Source organism: Sprattus sprattus, assembly GCF_963457725.1.
Source record: "Sprattus sprattus genome assembly, chromosome: 14".
Lineage (NCBI taxonomy): Eukaryota > Metazoa > Chordata > Actinopteri > Clupeiformes > Clupeidae > Sprattus > Sprattus sprattus.
In genome coordinates, this window is record NC_137912.1 from 31,602,708 (window position 1) to 31,623,597 (window position 20,890).

Consider the following 20,890-nt stretch of genomic DNA (forward strand, 5'->3'; position numbering starts at 1 on the left):
GAATCTCTCAAGAATATAGACTGTGTTAAGTTCTGTGGTGCATTTGAGCTGGCCCTGCGTGGTCATGATGAGAGCGAGAACTCTGATAACCCAGGGATATTCCGTGGCTTGGTGGACGTCGTTGCCTCACAGTGCACTGAAAGAGCATCTCAAGAGCACGACTGTGTTTAAGGGAACATCCAAAACGGGCCAGAATGAACTTTTTGACTGTATGCTGGCTGTTGTTAGGGAATGATTGACCTTAACCAGAGAGTTATTGAGAGATTTGCCAACTTGAAAGAGAGGAGGTCTACTTTTCTTTACAAGCAGTGAGGCCAACTCTTGTCAAGCACCCAATGTAAAATGTGATATCTTTTTCTTAATCTCTTTTGCTCTAAACCTCTTTCATGTGAGGGTGTGGGCTCCTGTTTTATTCTGTAAACCTCTGAAACCCAACCCAATGTTTCTAAACCATTTTGCTCTGAACCGCTCATGCCCAAAGTTACAGGTTATTGTTATTTGATAGTGTTGAGCACTGTGTGTACGTGAAATAAAGCTATGTTTTAAACCTGTTTTCTTCTCATTGTGGAGTGCTATTTAAACCGCGCTGCCCATGTGTCACCAGCCGCCACTGAGTACTTCCCACTCTCAAAATACTACATGTTGTAATGGGTAGTTGTTTTAATGTTAGGTACTGCTCAGTAACAACATTATTGACTTGAACCACAAAGCCATTAGCCGTAAAGTCTAATATCGCAATGCTCTGAAGCCTATTATTCAGGGTTCTACTTCTGTTAGGTCAGCATCAGCTGTCATCCTGTCTAAATAATAATGACTCATGGCAACTCATTTTAGAGTAATCTGATTTTTTTTCACTTGGCTCTTCACTTTTTCTTCAATGTTTATAAAGGGAGTTAAATCATTTGAAGTTATCTTAATAAAGTTGACAAATGTCATATTCTCTGTAATGACTTTTATTTTCCACCCCAGCAACCTGATGCACTGGAGACATTTAACTGTGGGGCTATGGTTGGACTGCTGGTGATTGCTGTAGCCATTGCCATGGTCATGGTAATCAGCCTTTTGCTAGTGCGCCGGAAGCCATATGGTACAATCAGCCATGGTATTGTAGAGGTAAGAATGATACCATGATTCCACCAGCTTGATTGGCTTTCTGAAATGTTAATGTTTTGATAGTTTTGTGTTGCCAAAAGCACAATATAAATGCCCTGAGATTTTCAAATGGAAATATTAAGAAACAAGGGGCCTCATTCTCGAACGCAGCTGAGAATAATTTATGAAGGAATTTCTTCTGAACTCTACTTCCGGTGGAACAAATTTGGCATTCATGAAAGTTCTCATCTGGGATTTGTTCTGAACTTCAGAAGAGTTTCGGAACCCAAAATAGCAGTCGTAAATCTGCCAGAGTTTTCTCAAATGCGATTCCTCAAAAAACCACAAGATGCCCCACTGGGTTAGAAGTGATAAGGGCTGAATTTGTGAGAAATCATTGGTGATTGCGTTCATATCAACTCTACAGACATCCTCGGATTTAAGTCATTATAATAATAATAAATATGAGAATATGTGTATCATTAACAATTACGTTTCACATTTATAGTCATGATTATACAAAGCATCGTAATTTCCTAAAATAAATAAAAGGACTACACGAACACTGCAAATGTAAGTGAATAAATAAATAAGCACTTAACTCAATTGTGTTGAAATAGCCATTGAGGAATAGAATGGACACATCTTCAGTGCCCTTCACAATTATTGGCACCCCTAGTGAATATGAGCAAAACAGGCTATGAAAAAATAGGTCTTTGCTGTTTATCCTCTTAAGCAGCTTGCACACTGCCCCGACTTTCGCCAACATTCTCCAACAGTCGGGGCAGTGTGCGCCGGCAGTTGGTGTTAGTTGGAGAATGTTGGCGAAAGTCGGCTACTGTCGGAAGAGTTCAACATGTTCAGTCGGATCGGGTAAAGTTGGAGAATGTCTGATCAGTGTAGAGCCGTTTCCAACGAACTCCAACATTCTGACAGCTCATTACCTTGACAACTAGGCTCAATTTGCGTGCATAACATCCTCGAGCTCTTTTGAATGTCGATGGTTATCAGCCAGTTTGTTAAAACAAAAACGATATCCTAGTCTATTATTGATTAACGTTATGTATTAGCTTCCCCAAACGAATGGTTTTCGAGACATATATTTGTCTATGTCAACGTCTACGACTCGTTTAACACTGCAAGAAAACGTGTCTAAATATTAATATTAATGTTTACGGTGACACTTTACAGGAGTAAGGTAGACTGAGTACAGTTGATACACCCGAAATAACTTGCATGCGCAACAATCCTGAGACGTGATTTTTAGCTTGCACATGCATAGGCTACTAACGTCCTTTTTGATCCCGGGAAATTTAAACAAACATCATCAAAAATCATTGCAAACGTTATTCTGTGCACTACAAATCTACATATTCCATGCTATCATGTCATGCAAGGTCATTGCATAATCTAGCGAAAAGCGTGAGGTGGTCAGCGGGTTACAGTTGAGACACACTGTATAGTTGATACAGCTTTATTGTGATAGCCTATGCTATCTCATAGTAGAAAGTAGCTTGGCCAGTCACCATAAATGGGTTTAAATGGGTGTCTCAACTGTACTAGGGTACCGTCTCAACTGTAGGGCCTACACCACCACAAAGTCTTCACCAAAAATAGATCACAGTGGTATATTATTATTATTTTCTGTTTTTTTTCTGTTTGCCGATTTTCTGTCAACGATTCCCGGGACACTGAAACACAGAGGTGCACGAAATTTGGTGGGCATGTAGCCCCACTAGATGAGCGTGGAACCATTGATTTTCGTTTTGATCCGTTGTACCCCCGTCGGACTGGACCCGTTTTAGAAAGGGTGGGGCGATTCAGTTTTCTGTGAATAAGTCGAAAACCGTAGGGCTTAGGAGGACCACATTTTTTTTGTATGTTGGTCTTAAGAGGCCACGTCAACCGTTCCACTACCACTAATTTCATGTATAGCGCCACCTAGTTACAAATGAACAAGCAAAAATGGAGTGTTGTAAAACATTTTAATTGTAAGTTGACAAGGTCAGAACTGCACGAAATCGGAGGTGTGGGATCATTATGACACCTCCTGACTTAGTTAAGTTTTGTGAAATTCCGTTCACGGGGGGGGGGGGGCATGCAATACATTTATTTATATGATTATACACCAACTGGCCTGTAGATGGCACGACACAGTTTTCTTCGAATATCCCGAGAACCGTAGGGCCTTGGAGGGCCAAATTGTTCTTGTATGTTTGTGTTAAGGGGCCATGTCAACCCATACCATAACCAGTCATTACATGTATAGCGCCACCTAGATAAAAATTAAAAAGCAAAAATGAGGTGTTTTAATCGAATATATGTCAAAGTGCTCGGAAAATTACCAAATTTGCCAGGGACATCAAGCCTGTAACCGTCCATCTTAGGTAGAGCTTTTGTCCATGGATGGAGCAAAATGGCTCTGTAGCACCCCCTAGAACATTGCAAAAAAAACTGTGCATTTGGGTTATTTTGGCGTAGCTTGACGGAATTCGGTACACGTCTTCATCATGCTTGGACGCACCAAAAAGTCTCTCAACGCCATGGTGGCAGGTCCACAGGAAGTCGGCTATTTTGAGTGGAAGCTGCGTTTTGACGGCGTTTGCACACCTCACATCTGATCGAACTTCTTCGACAAATTTAATGGTAACGCCTTGAAATGTGGTCAGGTTACTCTTCAGCCATGGGTGACTAAAAGTTATATTGGATTTTCTCACTAGTCGGAAGGTGTGGGCGTGGCAGACCCTCAAACTTTGCCAACTTGCCAGTGCTTGCCACAAAACACAAAGTCTCTTATAACTCTTGCGAACATTGTTTGATCCAGAGAAAATGTCTTAGGGTGGACGCTGGCCCGAACCCGTACATATGCCTGTACATATTCCTGACTGATATCACCTATAGCGCCACCTGTTGGTGGTTGGAAACTTCACTTTGTTTCCACACCTCTTTATGTGACCTGTTTTAACAAACTACATTGCAAAAGAAAAATGTACCAAAACAATCCACAAAAAAGTAGTACACAAAACATTACATTACCAAATCATCGAGATTTATCACAAATAATTCCTTTAATACATAAAAATGAAACACAAACCAATTTACACACACAAAACACATAAAAACACACAAACACACTGACAACCATGACTCATTCTGTGTTAAAACCTACTGAACAGTTCGGCGGTCATATTTTGTAACGCTTTGCGTTACGTCTAGTTAATTTTCTAGTTAACACTGAGTACTGGGGTGTTTTCCAGACAAATATATTTAGTGTAGCAGTGTTTAGTTATGTGAAATTAAATACAATGTGAAAAATAGGCTTTGAAAATATTTAGGCACCCAAATCATTTTGCTGATTTGAATACCTGTAACTTCTCAATACTGAATAATCACAGCATATAATTAGACTGATTAGCTTGTTAAGCCTTCAATTTCATAGAAAGGTGCATCCAATTATTATAAATAGTATGTAAGGTTGCAAGTTCTCTTTGAATCTCCTCTGAAGAGTGTCATCATGGGGGCCTCAAAACAACTGTCAAATGATCTCAAAACAACAATTCTTTAGCTTTGGGATGACTTGAAGCAGACTGGAGATGTTCTGTAAGGAGGAATGGTCCAGAATACGTTCATCCAGAAAACAGTCACTCATCAGAGGCAATAGGAAGCGTCTAGAGGCTGTAATTTATTTTATTTATTTTTTTACAAAAGGAGGCTGTAGTAAATATTGATGTGCCCAAATGCCCATATTTTTTGTATTTATCCAATAAACCTTATTTAACTGCTGAAATAGAACTTTGTCCATGAAGTATTATATATGACTAAGAAGTTGTTGATCCAAACGCCCAACAATTAATAAATGAAAATAATGGAAATTATTTATGGGTGCCCTAACTTTTTCATAGGACTATATACTCTATTGTTCTATACAAATTACTTGTTTTCCAAATATGTTTTGACAAGCAAACGTTCAGTATCAACCTCATCCATCTTAAAATAATGTTACACACAATTAAAAAAATAGGAAGCTAGTTGGAAAAAGTCTGTTACTGTCTGAGCAGTGTGGAGCTGGCAGTTGGTATACTGGACATTCTAAAGACAGGTACCAACTACTGCCAACAACTGCCAACTTTAGAATGTTGGTGATAGTTGGAGAATGTTGGCGTTTGTTGGGGCAGTGTGCAAGCTGCTTTAGGCCCAATTTACACACAGGTTTTCGCGATGTCGGCGACATCTTCGCGACATCTGCACGTAGATGTCGGGGCGCATTTACACACATCGCAGGAAGTTTCTCAGTTTGCCTCTCTTGATAGCGATGTTGCCTAGCAACACTGTCTGTAATATGCCTTACAGATGTCGGGTCGCGTTTACACGCACTTTGAAGATGTCGGGGACTCCCGATGGGCTGTCGGGCGAATGGTACGGGGCTGTCGGCTGAAATTCGGCCGACATCGGCACACCGACAGTTAAATTTGCGTTTAGACGCTGAAAAAAGCTGTCGGTGTACAGATGTCGGCTGTGCCGACATCGCGAAAACCTGTGTGTAAATTGGGCCTTAGTCTTTCACTCAAAATATTCACAAGAATCTTACCTTTTCATTAAAGTAAAATTATTGAAATAAAAAAAAACTGTTGACATTAAATAAATATTTTCCCCCAAAACATGTGTGCCACAATTATTGGCACACATTTATTGGCAAAAATAAAACATGAAATGCAGTTCCCCACACACAAGTGGCCCTGGTTTGGCCTATATACCTCCCTTCTTCCGGTCTCTGTCATAGCACTTCATTCAGTGCCTGTAAGTCAACTGGCCTACCTTGTGGTGATGGAATGGGCACTCACAGAGCAGCACCTCTCTTTGATAATTGACTACAGGCTATAAGTGGGGTGCTTTGTCAGATACCGTAAATAGACAGTGAAGACGGTTGCCGGTTTTAGCATTCTAACTATTTCGTAATTATTTCGATAGTAAGATCTAAAAATGGGGCCCAGGTTGAAAAATCCTGAAGTTTCCCTTTCCTCAAAGTTTACATATCCTGGCATGCTTCTAAAAACAATACATGGTTAATTCCCTTCAACACATTCTGTTCTGTTCAGGGCATTTTCTAAAAAAGATGTATTTCCTTGTCCACTACAGAATGCCGAAAAAGATGGCATTCAGGTTCGTCTAGGTTTTCAAATGCATCAGTATAAACATAGCTTGCAATCTGCTATATTTATGCAGTCGCCATTCATGTACGCTGCTGATCACTGCTGCCCTTGCATTTTATGCATTTTTCCCTTGCCTATGGGATATCCCACATCATTAGTATATCAAGACATACAGTCACCAGGAGCCTTCTATTACTCAAATGAAGCCAATGCTCAACTAAACAGGCTGTTCGGTTCTGCTGGGGTTCTAGATGCACCGACCGCCCCAAATAGCCTACAGTGTGTTCCCAGAATGTGCAAAAGCCATTAAAAGAATAAAATATGAATCTAATTAACATAAAATACAGTAGTTACCTTGGATTAACCTAATACTCTGTTGCAGTAGCCCAAAAGTTTAAGATCTTCCTTTGCATCTCGCAATAAAAAATAATCTGAGATTGTCATGAATACCTTTTTTTACTGGCTCAAAACCTACCCTGATTAACAATATAATAGTCAGTCAGAAGACAATTATTTAAAAAAAGACTCGCTACGGTTTATTCCTTGTACAACTGTAAAGCTTGTAAAACCCACAGCGATATTGTAATCGTCTTACATTGTAATCGTGTCTGACACATTTTCGTTTAAAGGGATTGCTTGACAATGCTATTAGTTAGCTTTAACCAAACCTTTGACTTATTAACTTGGACATTGCTCTGACCACTTAGGGCCTGATTTACTAACAGGATTGCGCCCATTTCAGGCGTAAAATAGCAGATGTAAACATAAAACAGTTTTTACAAAGGAGGCGCATTTAAGTAGAAGCGCAGATTACCGCTGCTGGGAGGGTATACGAAAAAAATGGGTGTGTGCCGCAGAGAGGTGGGAGGAGAGGCGTCTCGAAGTTGCAGGATAATTATGCGCCTCATAAAAGCACGTCTTAACCAGGAAGCGCGTTTTGATTGAGTCTGAAAACTTCGATATGGCAGCAGTTATTAGAGCAAGGCGAAGACACAGACAAAGACAACGCGCAGAAATAATTTTTTCAAGACGACTAACACTTTTCAATTTCTAAATTGTAGAGCGAGAGCAGTATATTCATTTCACCTTCGATGTTTATTTTGACGTTATAACCAAAATAAGTGCCAAGGCAACCGAACGTCTGAACTTCAGTTTCCCCTGCCCTGTCCACACTACAAGTCCCGTTTTCAAATGTATAGGGCAGCATTTTAGAAAAGCATTGTTTTCAGTGTTGGAATACACCGTTTTAAAGTAAGGGGTGCAGGGAGAGTGGAGTATATAAAGGGCTGTGACAGGTGTGGGTGATTACGAATGAGCTGAGTGCAAACGGGGTGCAGGTGATCGCGGATGCAGGTGTGAATGATGAGACCTAACGAGACTGTGAATGTGGTGCAGGTGATTGAGGCTAGGGAGTGGGACAGGTGTATGCGTTTGTGTGATTGTCGGAGTGCAGCTGGTGAATGTGCAGGTTTGGGGAGAGTTTAGGAGCTGAAGGGGGTGTGGGCGGAGCAGAGCTCCCCGGGGACCTGGCACTGTTGCCTATAGATTGTGCATTTCTAATGTGAATCTTTCATTCTGTTTCTCCATGCAGGTTGACCCCATGCTGACCCCAGAGGAAGGGCAACTCAACAAGATGCAAAACCATGGCTATGAAAATCCCACCTACACATTCTTTGAGCAAATTAACTGAGGGTTAAGATTTCTTCTTGAGGGCAATTTTTGCTCGTTTTACTCCTAGCACTACCTAATTCACAATATGATCTTAAATGTGGGAGTGAATAAGGGAGTTTCCTGTTCAGTGTCTACATAAACTCAATAGCTTGGACATCACTTTTTCATTTTTATAATTTTTCAATTTGCATTGATCAGTTAGTTGCAGATACAACAATTTAGTATCAAAACATCCTAAACAATCACTGAAGATTCAAATACGTCCTTTTTATTGTTCGCTTTTATTTTTGACAACACAGAAATTAAAATATTGACCTTTTGATACCATCTGATTATGTGACCTCTTATCCTTGTCATATCCTCTCTGACAGAACTTTTGATATTAATTTGTTCCACAATCACCTTAAGGTATGTTGGAGAAGAATGGAGCAGCATATCATAAAAAAATACCCTCTTTCCAACTGTCATGCAGGTAGATCTGTGGCTGCTTTGGAATTGTCTACCATGGCTTGGTTGAATTTTCTATTGTGTTGTCTTTGGAATGTCAATTAACTTGATATATGAACACATATGAAGTAGTTTCCATTGTTGACTGTATTATATTTTCATGACAATTTTCTAATAACTGGGCCATTGCTCCTTTGATGGTCATTGATTCCAGCTCCAGCTTTTTCTGTTAGTAGTGGAGGGTGCCTAGTATCCTTTCAGGCTAGCCTCACACCTGTAGCTAGTGACAGACATGACCAGGCTGCTCTCCAGACCAGCTTTAGATAGTATCCTCATCACAGTACTTCTTAGGGGTTTATTCCTATATCTCTTGGAAAGTGCCAATACCTCATGTGTGGAGCATGAGTCCCAGATAATGAATGCCCACTGGCTTATGTGAAGATGAGCAGTTTTCTCCGTTGAATGTTTGTTGCACAGTGTGCAGGGGATGAAGCGAGAAGGCTTTCATGTTAGGTGGGCATTTCGTATGTATTGAATCTTGCAACAGGATAAAGCAGGTCACCGGCTGGACAAACATTAATATTTAATTTGCTTGTGTGGATCCGTTTCTGATCCGATCGTATACAACAAACATATATTATTACATTTTTGTCCACGTGTCCTGGGAATCAATTGACCAAAGTCATGGAAAATGCATATTAAATGCATAAATATTTAAAGGAAAGAGTCGTTGTAGTAAATCTTCTGTTGTCCTGGTAAAAAGACAATAACACTACTATCTGAAAGGGCTAATATACAGTATGTTCAAGATTATTTTCAAATTAAAGTTTATAGACGCAAGTATTAATAGGCTGCTCTTGGTTATGTTGTGGCACCGCTGTGAATGCCCTCAAGTCAGGCTCAATGACACTACATCTGAAGTGGCCAAACTCTGGATCATAGAAGTGACATTGTCCTTCAAATGAAAATATTAGTCAGCTGGCTGGTAACTGATAGTTTTGATTAGGTTTATAGATTAATGTTGCTTTCTTCAGAACTTGTTTTAAACGGTTGAATAATGTTAAATTGGTTAGCGTGTTTGGCTCAGTTGACGTGCTTGCTACCTTGTCTTGCCAGTAAATGTTTAAGGTCTGTGATTCAACTCTGGCTAGGATAAATGGTTTTAATTGTGTATTGGGCATTGTTGAGAGAGCTGGATGATACTGATTGAGCCCAGTGTGTTTGACTGGTCAGCTCCGTGGGCAGTAACATTGTTATTAGAAAATAAGGAATGTGTTATGAGATTGTGTCATCATGTGACAGAGAAAAACACTGGAATTCCAATGAGGGATTTCAGGCAGCTGAGAAAAGTGGTTTCTGACTCCGTCTGGTGTATAGTTTGGGCTTTTGTTACTTTGTAGGCCGTTTACATGCTACCACCGGGCACACCGGAAGAGCATAATAGGTCCACTTTGATATAACTCTAAACAACAATAGGGATTCAGGTTATGAATATATAATAATGTGTCACATTATTCTGTGAACATCTGTCATAGTCTCTAAGCATCAACACAATATAGTGTATGGCACGATCCCTGTCTGCCATATCAGAACCGGAACTGGAAAAGTTCTGGAGAATAAGTGGGAGCCCTGAAATGTGTATTGTCGCAGAAATAAATTCCCATCTCTTCCCCTGTTCACTGGGTTCAGCTGGATTTTCAAACCAAACTTGCTCCAGCAGCTGTGTCATGCAATAGATAGGATGGTGGACACCAGAGATGGGGACTTTATTCTGTGACGTAAGTCACACTTAAGTTGTGCACATACAATGACTTGAGACTTGACTTGAGACTCGTCCTTAAAGCTCTTGAGACTGGACACAGATCATGTTGAATTAGTTAGTGTCTTAGGTTCAGTTGACATGCTTGCTCACTTGTCTTGCCAGTAAATGTTTAATATATATACAGTTTTTTTTATTATTTATTAATGTATTTTTGGCGCATTAACAACATCTTACAGCTGAATGTCCTTAACCTTATGCATCTGGTGCGTGCAAATCAAATCTAGCAACTACACCATGGCAAGTACACTTGCAACTGCTGTCCCATTTGTTAGAACCTTCGGACCTAATAACCCAGACTAATTGCTAAATGTAAGGTATGTGGTATCAACATTAAGGATGCTGAATCCACCAAATCAAATTTGATCAGGTTCCTAAAAATGCATCCAGACTGGTCAGTCACTTGGTAATGTAAAAGTTAATGTTAGCGCTTATGGATGGTTAGCAAACCTGAACCTCAGCATCAGCTATCTAATGTTAGCTTGCTAGTCATGTTGCCAAAATTATATCCTGGAAGTCTCTTTCATTCACACTAAATTATCACCGTGCCAGATTATTACATTTTTACAATTTACTGAACTTCTAGCAGGTTGAAATTGGTGACACTCAAATTCAACAAGTGCTTGTTGAAGAATACTGTAGCCGGATGCAAAAAAATATCAGTTGAGACTGAACATTAGAGCAACAAATCCTGTTGAAAAACCAATGGCCCATGAGATTTTACACTCATGTTTTTCATTTCAATATAATCAATCCTAGTTGAAAACATTTGCATGTCATGACTTACACAATGAATATATACCGAGAGGTTTTGGGGGGTCAGACTAAAAAGCAGAGGATTGTACATAAATGTGCTAGCCTGGATACCAGCCCAAACTCCGCCCACCAAAAAATTTGGACGGGAAGTTCGGTCTGGCTCTTCGGCCGTTGGGGAGACATTTTTCCTGGTAGAAAACAGTACAGCCAATCAAAGTGCCAGGGCGGGCTTTATACGATGATGGACAGATGATCAAGCGGTAGATTCGAAATCCAACAAAGATGGCGCCGTCTAGTGAGCCTGTTAGTGGGAAATATTTTATGTGAATTAAGCTATCTACACGACTTTTTAAATGTCTAAATTGACTCGGTTAGTTGTGTATGTGCAACACGAATGTTGCAGAATATTGTTGGTCTTAACTAAAGCTCTCTAGACCATTATTTTTAGGTTATTGCTAACGCTTACACCAAAAATCCATATCTCACAGATATTGATGCCGCATTCATTTTGTAAGAGGAACAGAGAAACGCAATTAAGGCATTTGTCGATCGAAAATATGTTTTTGCCGTCCTTACTACGGGATCTGGTAAAAGTTGAATGTATCAGATGGTCATACTACGTTGCTCTGATTAGTTCTAGGTATCCAATTGAGCGAAGAGGCATTTTCTTTCCTGGTTCGTTGAAACACGCCCCATAATCACAGCTCAATGGAGCAGACTCAGACTCATATTCTGACTAGAATTATGAGTATGACATAGTCAGGCTATAAATGTGCAAAAGCATTTCCAAAATGTTCAAAAGGAGGTTGAACAATTTTTAAGAATTTCAATTATTATCTGAGAAATGTACTGAAGCAACTGAGGGAAAACTCTAAGTAGAACCTCAATTATTGGTGTATACTGTAGCTTTGTGTTTATGATACAAGGCAAAATACAGTTATTAACTTTAAAGGAACCTTTTCATTTTGCAGTTTCTTTTTTTATACTGCACTGTTTAGAGTGATCATGTACCAAACCTAACAAATCTATGCTGAAATTGTATGGTGATGAAAGAAGTGATGATAATACAGTAGACGGAATGATAATACAGTACATGGTACCATACGTGAGTGATGATAATACAGTACATGCTTTAAATTCATTAGATATAGCTATGCCGTGTTCTAAGCAGACTGGATGGCATGCAGCAGATGATAGAACACTCATTGCAGCCAGAAACCTGACTTAGACCAGAGATCAAAGACTTGAGACTTGACTAAGACCAGAGCTCAAAGACTTGAGACTTGACTTAGACCAGAGATCAAAGACTTGAGACTTGACTAAGACCAGAGCTCAAAGACTTGAGACTTGACTTAGACCAGAGCTCAAAGACTTGAGACTTGACTTAGACCAGAGCTCAAAGACTTGAGACTTGACTTAGACCAGAGCTCAAAGACTTGAGACTTGACTCGACCCCTAGAGCTCCATCAAGGGCCATAAGATCCTCAAATCCCTTTTCCTGGTTTTACCAGGGTCTCATTTTAAATCCAAGGGTGATCAAGCTTTTACTTTTCTTGGTCCTAAATTATGGGATAGTCTCCCATTACAAACCATATCTTCTGCCTGTGTAGCTAGACTTAAACTGTACTTTTACACACTTGCTTTTCCTGGATTTGAAATTGGTGCTCTTCTTATTGCAATTGAATCCATTCTGAGGTGGTGCTTTTATCTGTGCTTCAGTTCAGTCTGAGGTCTTAACTTATCTATTTTATGGTTGTATTTATTTATTTTTCATTTGGTTAACTCTTACTTGCTGGTCTTTTATTATGATTATTGTTTTTGTATTGCTTTTACTTATACATCCCTTTTAATTGTGGTCTTATACAGAATTTCTAGTATTTTTTATTATCACTTTGCTTTTATTCTTTATTTTAATTTTTTCTTGATTTATTTGTTTCCTATCCTTATTATATTTATTATTATTATTCCTTATTATTTATGTATTATCCCTCGACTGTAAAGCACTTTGGTACAACTCCTGTTGTTTTTAAATGTGCCATATAAATAAAGTTGACTTGGCTTCACTTTAACTTTTCAAAAATAGTCTTTTTAGCATCTCTGGTGAACATTCTCTTCTGGCCTTGCGAAAAGTTTTCATCACATCATTTGCTGATTTAAATGCTGCATCCAGTATGATGTTGTATCTGAAGGAGTATCCAGGAATTGTTCTATAATTTTTTCGACATCATCATGTTCTTACCCTAGCAGAAACTAGGCAAATTGCATAGGCAAATTATTAAGTGCTCGTATTGGCACTCGATATCGGCAAGTTCACAAATGTAAATACTTGTGCTCGATCTGAGAAAAGTGGCACCAGTGCAACCCTAGCTACTGTTAATTGTACCATGGTCAAACCAATGTGGCAAATTGACATGCAAGTGTAATACAGTCAAGAAAACTAAAAAATACAGTCAAAAACTACTTCACCCGGATGCAAACCCACAGGTTAATCAACGTTCTAAAGAATGCAACACAATCGGGAATTCAACCAAGCTGTGGTATAATTAAGCAATATGGTTCGAGTATCGTAAGGTTGTATCGTCAATAATGTACTTGTTCGAGGGTGTTGTTAGGCCTGACGCACAGCGGAGGGCCGGCAAACCCTCGAACAAGTACATTATTGACGATACAGTACTGACTCGAGTATCTTATTGCTTTTATAACACGATTGCCAGCGACTTTATAAATATTAAGTAAAATGAAATTATAAACAGTAAGCTGCCTTTCAGCACAAAAAAGTTCTAGCCACCAAACATTGTGTATTGCATTTCAGTAGCCTAGAGAAAATAGTCCCCCTTTGTGTGGCTGTTGCTAGTGGTGTGTTCTTCATCATCAGTATCATCATCTTTATCATTGTATCTCTAAAAACATCAATTCTATATTTTCACCATGCTTTGTATTCATAACTATCTGTAGGTCATGTACTCATAGTCAAAGAGGTTGACATTGAACAAAAACTCTTCAAGATGCAGCCTCTGAGTGTGCTTTGTATTCTTTTCCATGATGTCCTTTTGGAAATACACATCAGGTTGGATGTGTTTCAAGTACAGAGCAAGGGATGGAAGGGGGGGGAGGGGAGGGGAGGGGATGTGAAACCCAAGTTACTGTGACGGCTATCTGGAGCCAAGAAAGTTTCTTGGCATCTTCTGTTCCACTAATACAATTAAAAGTGATATTCACTAAATGACTTATCATATACACAAATAATGTCAAATTGTGATTTATAATGCCATGTGTGTGCATTGGAAGTGCCTGTGCATTTGATTAAGTTTCAATTTCACAGTCGGTAAAATGTTGTACAATAGTAACTTAATTTGATCTATTTGTATCAATGAAACATGATTGTCTGCTCCTCATGCTGACTGGCTGACATGGCTGACTGCAAACGGACTGTTGTACAAACCAGTGTAAAAACCCATAGTGACTACAGACTGTATGGATTTTGTGTAGAAACTTTTATTTAATTTTGACCTGTTTTCATTGGAGTTCTGCAGATTCTCTAGGCATGTCAACCTCAATCACCGTGTTGATATGCCTCTTTTAAATGTCTCATTCTTCCCCAGTATTCATGTTGCATTGTCACCTTAAGCTGTACACAGATATATAAAATGCATGTAAAAAATAAGGTGCTAGTCCTCAAGTTTCCAGTTTGAAATATATTTCTCCTGTTTCTTTAATGATTTGAACGTGTTGAAGAATGTAAACAACCTCAGTTCTCCACCCCTGCAGCCATTTACACATCTTTGCAAGGTTTGCTTGGCTGAGGGGTGACATATTTTACAAGAATTAGGAAAATGGATAAGATTACCAGATTGACCTGGTTACATTGTCTTGGCATATCGGATACAGCACAGAACAATCATTTGTTATGCAAATAAAAACCGATGGAAATAAACTAGCGCATAAACACATTTTCAGTGTTTTTATTCCACATTGCCATGACAGTCACAGTGTAGATATGGCATGGCCTGTGCTTCATGTGGAAATGAGAGCTCGGCTGGAACCTCAGGGGCTGAGCTCTGATTCTTCTCAATCAAAAACGTCTGAAGTCTAGTTCCCCCTTCAGAGGGAAGGTCACAGAATAAAGTGTCGCCCATCAGTGGCTGAGAAGACCAATGAATGGCCAGTTTATTTATGTACTAGAAGATACATTTACAAGGTTGTGGTAGAGGGGTAGATACAACACCATCTAGTGGTTATAGTGGGCATAACAGGTAAGGGACAGTAAAGGCAATCACAAATGTACAAGTTTGTTTACCAGGATTTCAACACACACTTACTTAGATGCACGTGGTAGTAACAGCAAGGTACAAGCTTTCCAGCTTAACTGTGGGAGAAATTTAAATGTATCAATTTTAAGCTCATACATGAAGGGGGATGGATGTGTGGTGTGGTATGGAGGTAGAGTGGCCTCTCTTAAACAACCAACATCAGGCTCAGCTGTCCAGCCACCCTTTTTGGACTGAATGTATCTGGTCATGGCCCATCTGTATGTTCAGTTTCTGACCAGCCCTCTTTTGCAGTTTTACACAGCATCTAATACTTTTGTGTCAAGGTAAGATAAGGCCTGAGATAACATAAACCACACATTTGTCAAGGACATTTCATGTGACATTTCACAAGAACAGTGACAAAAAATATATTGTGATACCTTGATCAAAGTCATCCAAACTATAACATAACACACATTTGAATACAAAAAACTAAGACAAGCAATGTACTGTACATCCAATACATCAAGTTGATAAACACAAATACATAGATGGAAAATTACATCTTTGATGAATAACTTATGTTGGTAAGATGCCTTATGACAAGAATGAGACCACCAGAGTTCTCTAGGCTGCTAGAAATCAAATTTTGGGAGGGAAGGATATTACATGGATCTCTGGACAGACCTTAGTGAACTGCTTGGAGGTAAGACTTCACAGAAAGGCCTGAACACTTTTGTGAGGATGACTCCTCTTAATATTTGGGAACAATTAAGGATAACAAATTATGAGGAAGCACACGAGGAAAGTCACAACCCTGAAGTTGATTTGGATTACTCAGAAACACTACAAAAGATAAACATTGACTTTGAACTCACCATTCCTTATAGAATAGAATAGAAAAGCCTTTATTGTCATTGTATTTGCATTCAACGAAATTTGGAGTGCTTTTCCTTTTGGTGCGACGAGGGACAACATTAAGCCAACAACAACATATAACACAACAATATTACAATTATCTAAAAACAGTAGGAATAGCTTAAAAATATATATAAATATTAAGAGTACAACAAGTACCGTGGAATGGATTAAAGTACTTCCCTGAGAAACAATATATACAACATATATCAACAGTACAATGAATAATAAATACAGAAATACAGAGATGGTATGTGTGACTTGCAGGCAACAAAAGTGATTTGTGTTTACTGCATGTCTGTATTTAGTGTTCTGATGGCCGTCGGGAAAAAACTGTTCTTAAGACACGTGGTCCTTGCTCTAAAGGATCTGTACCGTCTGCCTGAGGGTAGAAGAGTAAACAGGTGGTGGCCTGGGTGAGAGGAGTCTTTTAGGATGTTATTAGCCCTGCTAAGGGAGCGGGAGTGGGCAATGGATTCCAGGAAGGGCAGTGAGCAGCCAGTGATCTTTTGTGTCTGCTGCAGTGCAACCGGAGTACCACGCCGAGATGCAGTAGGTCAGTACACTTTCGATAGTGGTACGGTAGAAGGCCACCATCAGATTACACTCCAGGTTGGTTTTCCTGAGTACTCTCAGGAAGTGTAGTCGCTGCTGTGCCTTTCTTACTTTCTCTGAGGTGTTGGCAGACCATGAGAGGTCATCTGTTAGGAGGGCTCCTAAGAACTTGAAGGAGTGGACCTTCTCCACACAGTCCCTGTTGATGTAGAGTGGGGCCGGATCTGCACTTTGCCTTCTGTAGTCCAGAATTTATCATTTAGTTTTTGTGGTGTTCAGTGAAAGAGTGTGATGGTGGAGGAGAGGTGGGGTCCGAGTTTTACAGTTTGTGGGCGGTTTGTGAGAAAGTCCTACAGGTACATGTAAGGTAGTGAATGTGCCACGCATCTAGGCAGCGTGGCAGCCAATTTTTGTAATTGTTAATTTGTTTGCGCTGGTGTGTTTTGTACCTCTGGGTGACCCGTAAGCAGGGGCGTAGCCAGAACATTATTTCTGGGTGGGTTGGTGGTGTGTTTTTTGGCACGCTTTAAGATCAGTTCAAGCCTAGAGTAGGAGGAAGTTTTCCCGGAAGACTCACCACATTCCTATGTCCTTTTGTTCAACGCGAGCAGCTTAGATCTCCTTTTTATTTCCACGCAGACAGTGTGAGTGTTTGCTTTCTCTTTTGTTACTCGTTATTTTCATCACCACCTTCTTCATCAGTTAACTCTTGGTTTGTTAATAAATATATTTACTTTTCACTGTCACCATTTCTCTTGGCTTCTTTTATGTTATGTTACCATTTCTTTATATGGATGGTTTTGTAACATAAATGGGGGCTCGTCTGGGATTTGAACCCGGGACCTCTCGCACCCATGCGAGAATCATACCCCTAGACCAGGGGTGTGTCTGCCACAATCAGTCGCTACGCATAAAGTGAGCCAGGCACGTGCACAGATAGACCCCAACTGGTGCTCAAGCACCAGCCCTTGTGCCCTGGTTGAGAAAAAGTGCCCTTTTTTCTGGAGACCAATTATTTTTTTCAATCATCAATATTTCTAGAATAGAAATTAGTCTCTCGTCATCAATTCCCCCAAATGTGTTTTGATATCTGAGGGGGCATTTATTTGGAGTTCTTGTGAGAATTTTGCCCCGACATGCTCCGCGGCATAGACATACAATAAGTATTCTTTGCCTATGATCTGCGGTGCTCACAAGCCCCCTCCGCGCCCCTCCCTCCTCATCCCCCACATCAATGTTGAGCGGCAGGCCAACAGGTTCAGCCTAGTTCTTCACTGACCTGCATCAGACAAACAGGTAATGACGGTGTTTGTGCAATCCCCCGACGTTGTATAAATTAACAACATTAGTGCCGCTGAAAACAATACGTCTGAAAACCGGACTGGTCCGACGTTTCCTAAAAAAATGAACAGACAACTAACTTGATTTCAAAGCATTGTCCAGCTGTTTACTGACGTTTGTCAGGTTTAATGACATTATTTGTCTGAAAGTGCATATTTTGTGTTGTATAAATGCCGTTTAAACTATTTCGAGAGTATGTTGAATGTTTGTTTATAAATGTCACGAGAATTCACAGCTAGAAAATAGCAGGTAAACTATGCTAGCTCTCGGGGTCATTCTATCCTTGTCCCTCATTGTTTAACGTGATATTTATGTATCTCTTCGTTTTGCCTGTTTTACAACGACAACCAGAATTTGTCCTCCCAAAAAATTATGAAGGGCGGTCATTCCCCAAGTTCAGATTTGATGCACAAGCATGGTGAGGTGGACCAATTACAGAAAAAAGGCACCCCAGACATCATTTGATGTATCAGACGTTAAGGGAGTGGAAGCCAGAGAGCGAGAGATATTTAATTTCATTAATAATTTTGGTGATGGGCGCCCTTTTTTTTTTTTTGAGCACCTGCCCCCCAAAATGTCTGTGCACGTGCCTGAAGTGAGCATAAAGATTTGACACCTGCTAGTGCCGCCGTGCTTGCTGATGTCACGGCTTTGCCTGGCTCCTCCTCCTCTGTGTGCTTCATCTAACTCCTACAGGTGAGCGGGGCGCAGGTGTTTGGTGTTGCGCTAATTGCTTCCCGGTCTGGGCCTTTAAGAGCGCGTCAGACGAGACTAGAGGAGGCCGCCCCTGCTTCGTCTCTCCCGCACCGATTTTGTTTTGCTTATTCACTGCACCTCATGATACAGATGCGGTGGCGCAGTGAGTTTGATTGGGAAATAAACGCATTACCGATTATTGGGAAAGTCACACACCGATTAGTTTTGATTTCGAGATTGGGTTGTGTTACGTCGGTGCGGGGAGACGAAGAGAAAATTAGGTTCTTTTGGTGGTCCTTTGTTAGGTAAGTGCGGTCCTTCGCTGTGTTTGCGAGACAAAAATTAGTAAATTTAATTGATGGTGTAGCCATCGGAGCTTTGCGAACCCCTGCATTAAACTTGTTTGTTGTTTTGTTTGTTATTTTAGTTATTTGTTTTTGTGCTATATCCTGGGCGGAGGGCACAGTCATGGATGTCTGCTTTAACGGCATTTTGTCATGGAAGCTAGGCGCCACTGATATCGTGACTAAAAATCTCTGTTCGTGGGGTATGCATGAAGTGGATCGAGGTTTTGTGCAGGGCAGCTCCGTTTGTTTTGTCTTTTAGCTGTAGTGTGGTGGCCGCACTAAGGCTAACATTGTTAGAAGTAGCCTAAACTCAGTTTGGTTTAGTGGTTAAGGCGAGACATGGCAGGTGAATAGGGTAACATTTTTAAATACAAGGGATCACCATGAAACTTTACCAGTTGATTACATACATCATTATAAGAAAACAATGTATTACAAGTTTTTGAATTTTGCATATTTAATTATGCTAATTAGGCTGGATCTCATTAAATATGCACGCTTTTGCATATATTTCCGGTACATGAATCTTAAACTGTGATAAAGCCAGGACCAAAATTCTTTTTTTATTTTGTTTATATATCAAATGACAAAAAATCCTCAGATGGATTTTAGGATATCTGCTTTTATGACCTGGGAAATCAAAATATACTATCCATGGCCTTAAAAACCCTATTTTCGCCATGATTTCCAGGTAAAATGACCCATAAATCTGGCCAGGAACAATTTATAAATAAATCCGTCTGTAGATGTCTTCATAACAATGCTATGTGTGAAACTGGGAAGTGTGGTGTACCTAGGTTCTACATAGGCTGAGAAATGTGTACCTAAAAATGAAAAAACACTCATTTTGAGAAAACCGCATTTAAAGACAACACGTGACGCACTGAGTGAATCACGTTAGCAGGAAAGCGCCGTCATCCAATGAATCCCTTCAGAAAGTCAGGATTGGTTGCTGAAAAGAAAGGAAATGCCCATATTTGGATTACACAGCCTTCTTATCGAGGCTCAGAGCTTTAAAATCATAGCAGACATGACAGATGTCATATAAAAAGACGAAACGAGGTACAAGGGAGAATTCTTGGTTAATTTAGGAGAAAATGGATGCCGCGGCTGAACTAAATGCAGTGAAACAGACACATAAATGTGTAATTTTTACGTTTTCTTCATGGTAGTATGAAAGATAACAAGTTAAAGAGGCAAACTAGCCCAAAATCTCAAATTTGACCAGGGCATGAAAAAAATCGATATTTCACCTGCCGTGTCTCGCCTTAAACAAAGTGGCTGAATTCAGTTCTGTTTTAGGACTAGGTTTTACAATCCCTGGTAGATTTGCACTCCTGAAACTTGAAGTGGGTTGACGTAGACATGCAAAATGTTTCTGCGTTAAAGTCATGGTGCTGTCTGTGGGACAAAAGGGTCAAAAGCCTCATTGGAGTCATCAGGTGGGCACCCTCCTTCTCCGGTGTTTCGATGACAGGCCCACAACACCTCCAGAGGGCTCATCGGCAACACCTGGCGTCCCAGATGTGCCCCCCTCTGCTTTAACCCTTCTGCGCCACAGATGCTATTTTGGGGCCCAGCTGGCGTCTCTCCTCTTTAGCCACAGCCACCGGCTTGCCCGTTCAGCAGCGCTTGAGAGGGCTTTGATGGCTTGGCGTTGGGCTTGGCCTCGAATTCCCAAATCCTTCAGCAGCCTGGTAGTCGTCTTACCCACAAAGCCTCTGCAGCCGACTTCAACTGGGCAAACTTTGGCTTTCCAGCCACGTTGCTCAGCATCAGCTGCCAGCTCAGCGTACTTCAGGCTTTTTCGTTCAAAGGCCTCCTCTACAGCGTCCTCCCAGGGCACAG

General features: G+C 40.3%; 1 protein-coding gene across 1 annotated transcript in view; it reads left to right on the plus strand.

Annotated features, from left to right (window-relative positions):
- The window catches only part of aplp1 (amyloid beta (A4) precursor-like protein 1), a gene marked incomplete at both ends in the record, with an annotated part of 59,233 nt that extends 51,301 nt beyond the window's left edge, over nucleotides 1–7,932 (plus strand). Inside the window, 2 exons of the mRNA XM_080851604.1 lie at nucleotides 970–1,113; nucleotides 7,834–7,932. Of these exons, the coding sequence (XP_080707730.1) occupies nucleotides 970–1,113; nucleotides 7,834–7,932 (243 nt within the window). The remainder of the gene's footprint in view (nucleotides 1–969; nucleotides 1,114–7,833) is intronic.
- Nucleotides 7,933–20,890: the final 12,958 nt, after the last annotated feature.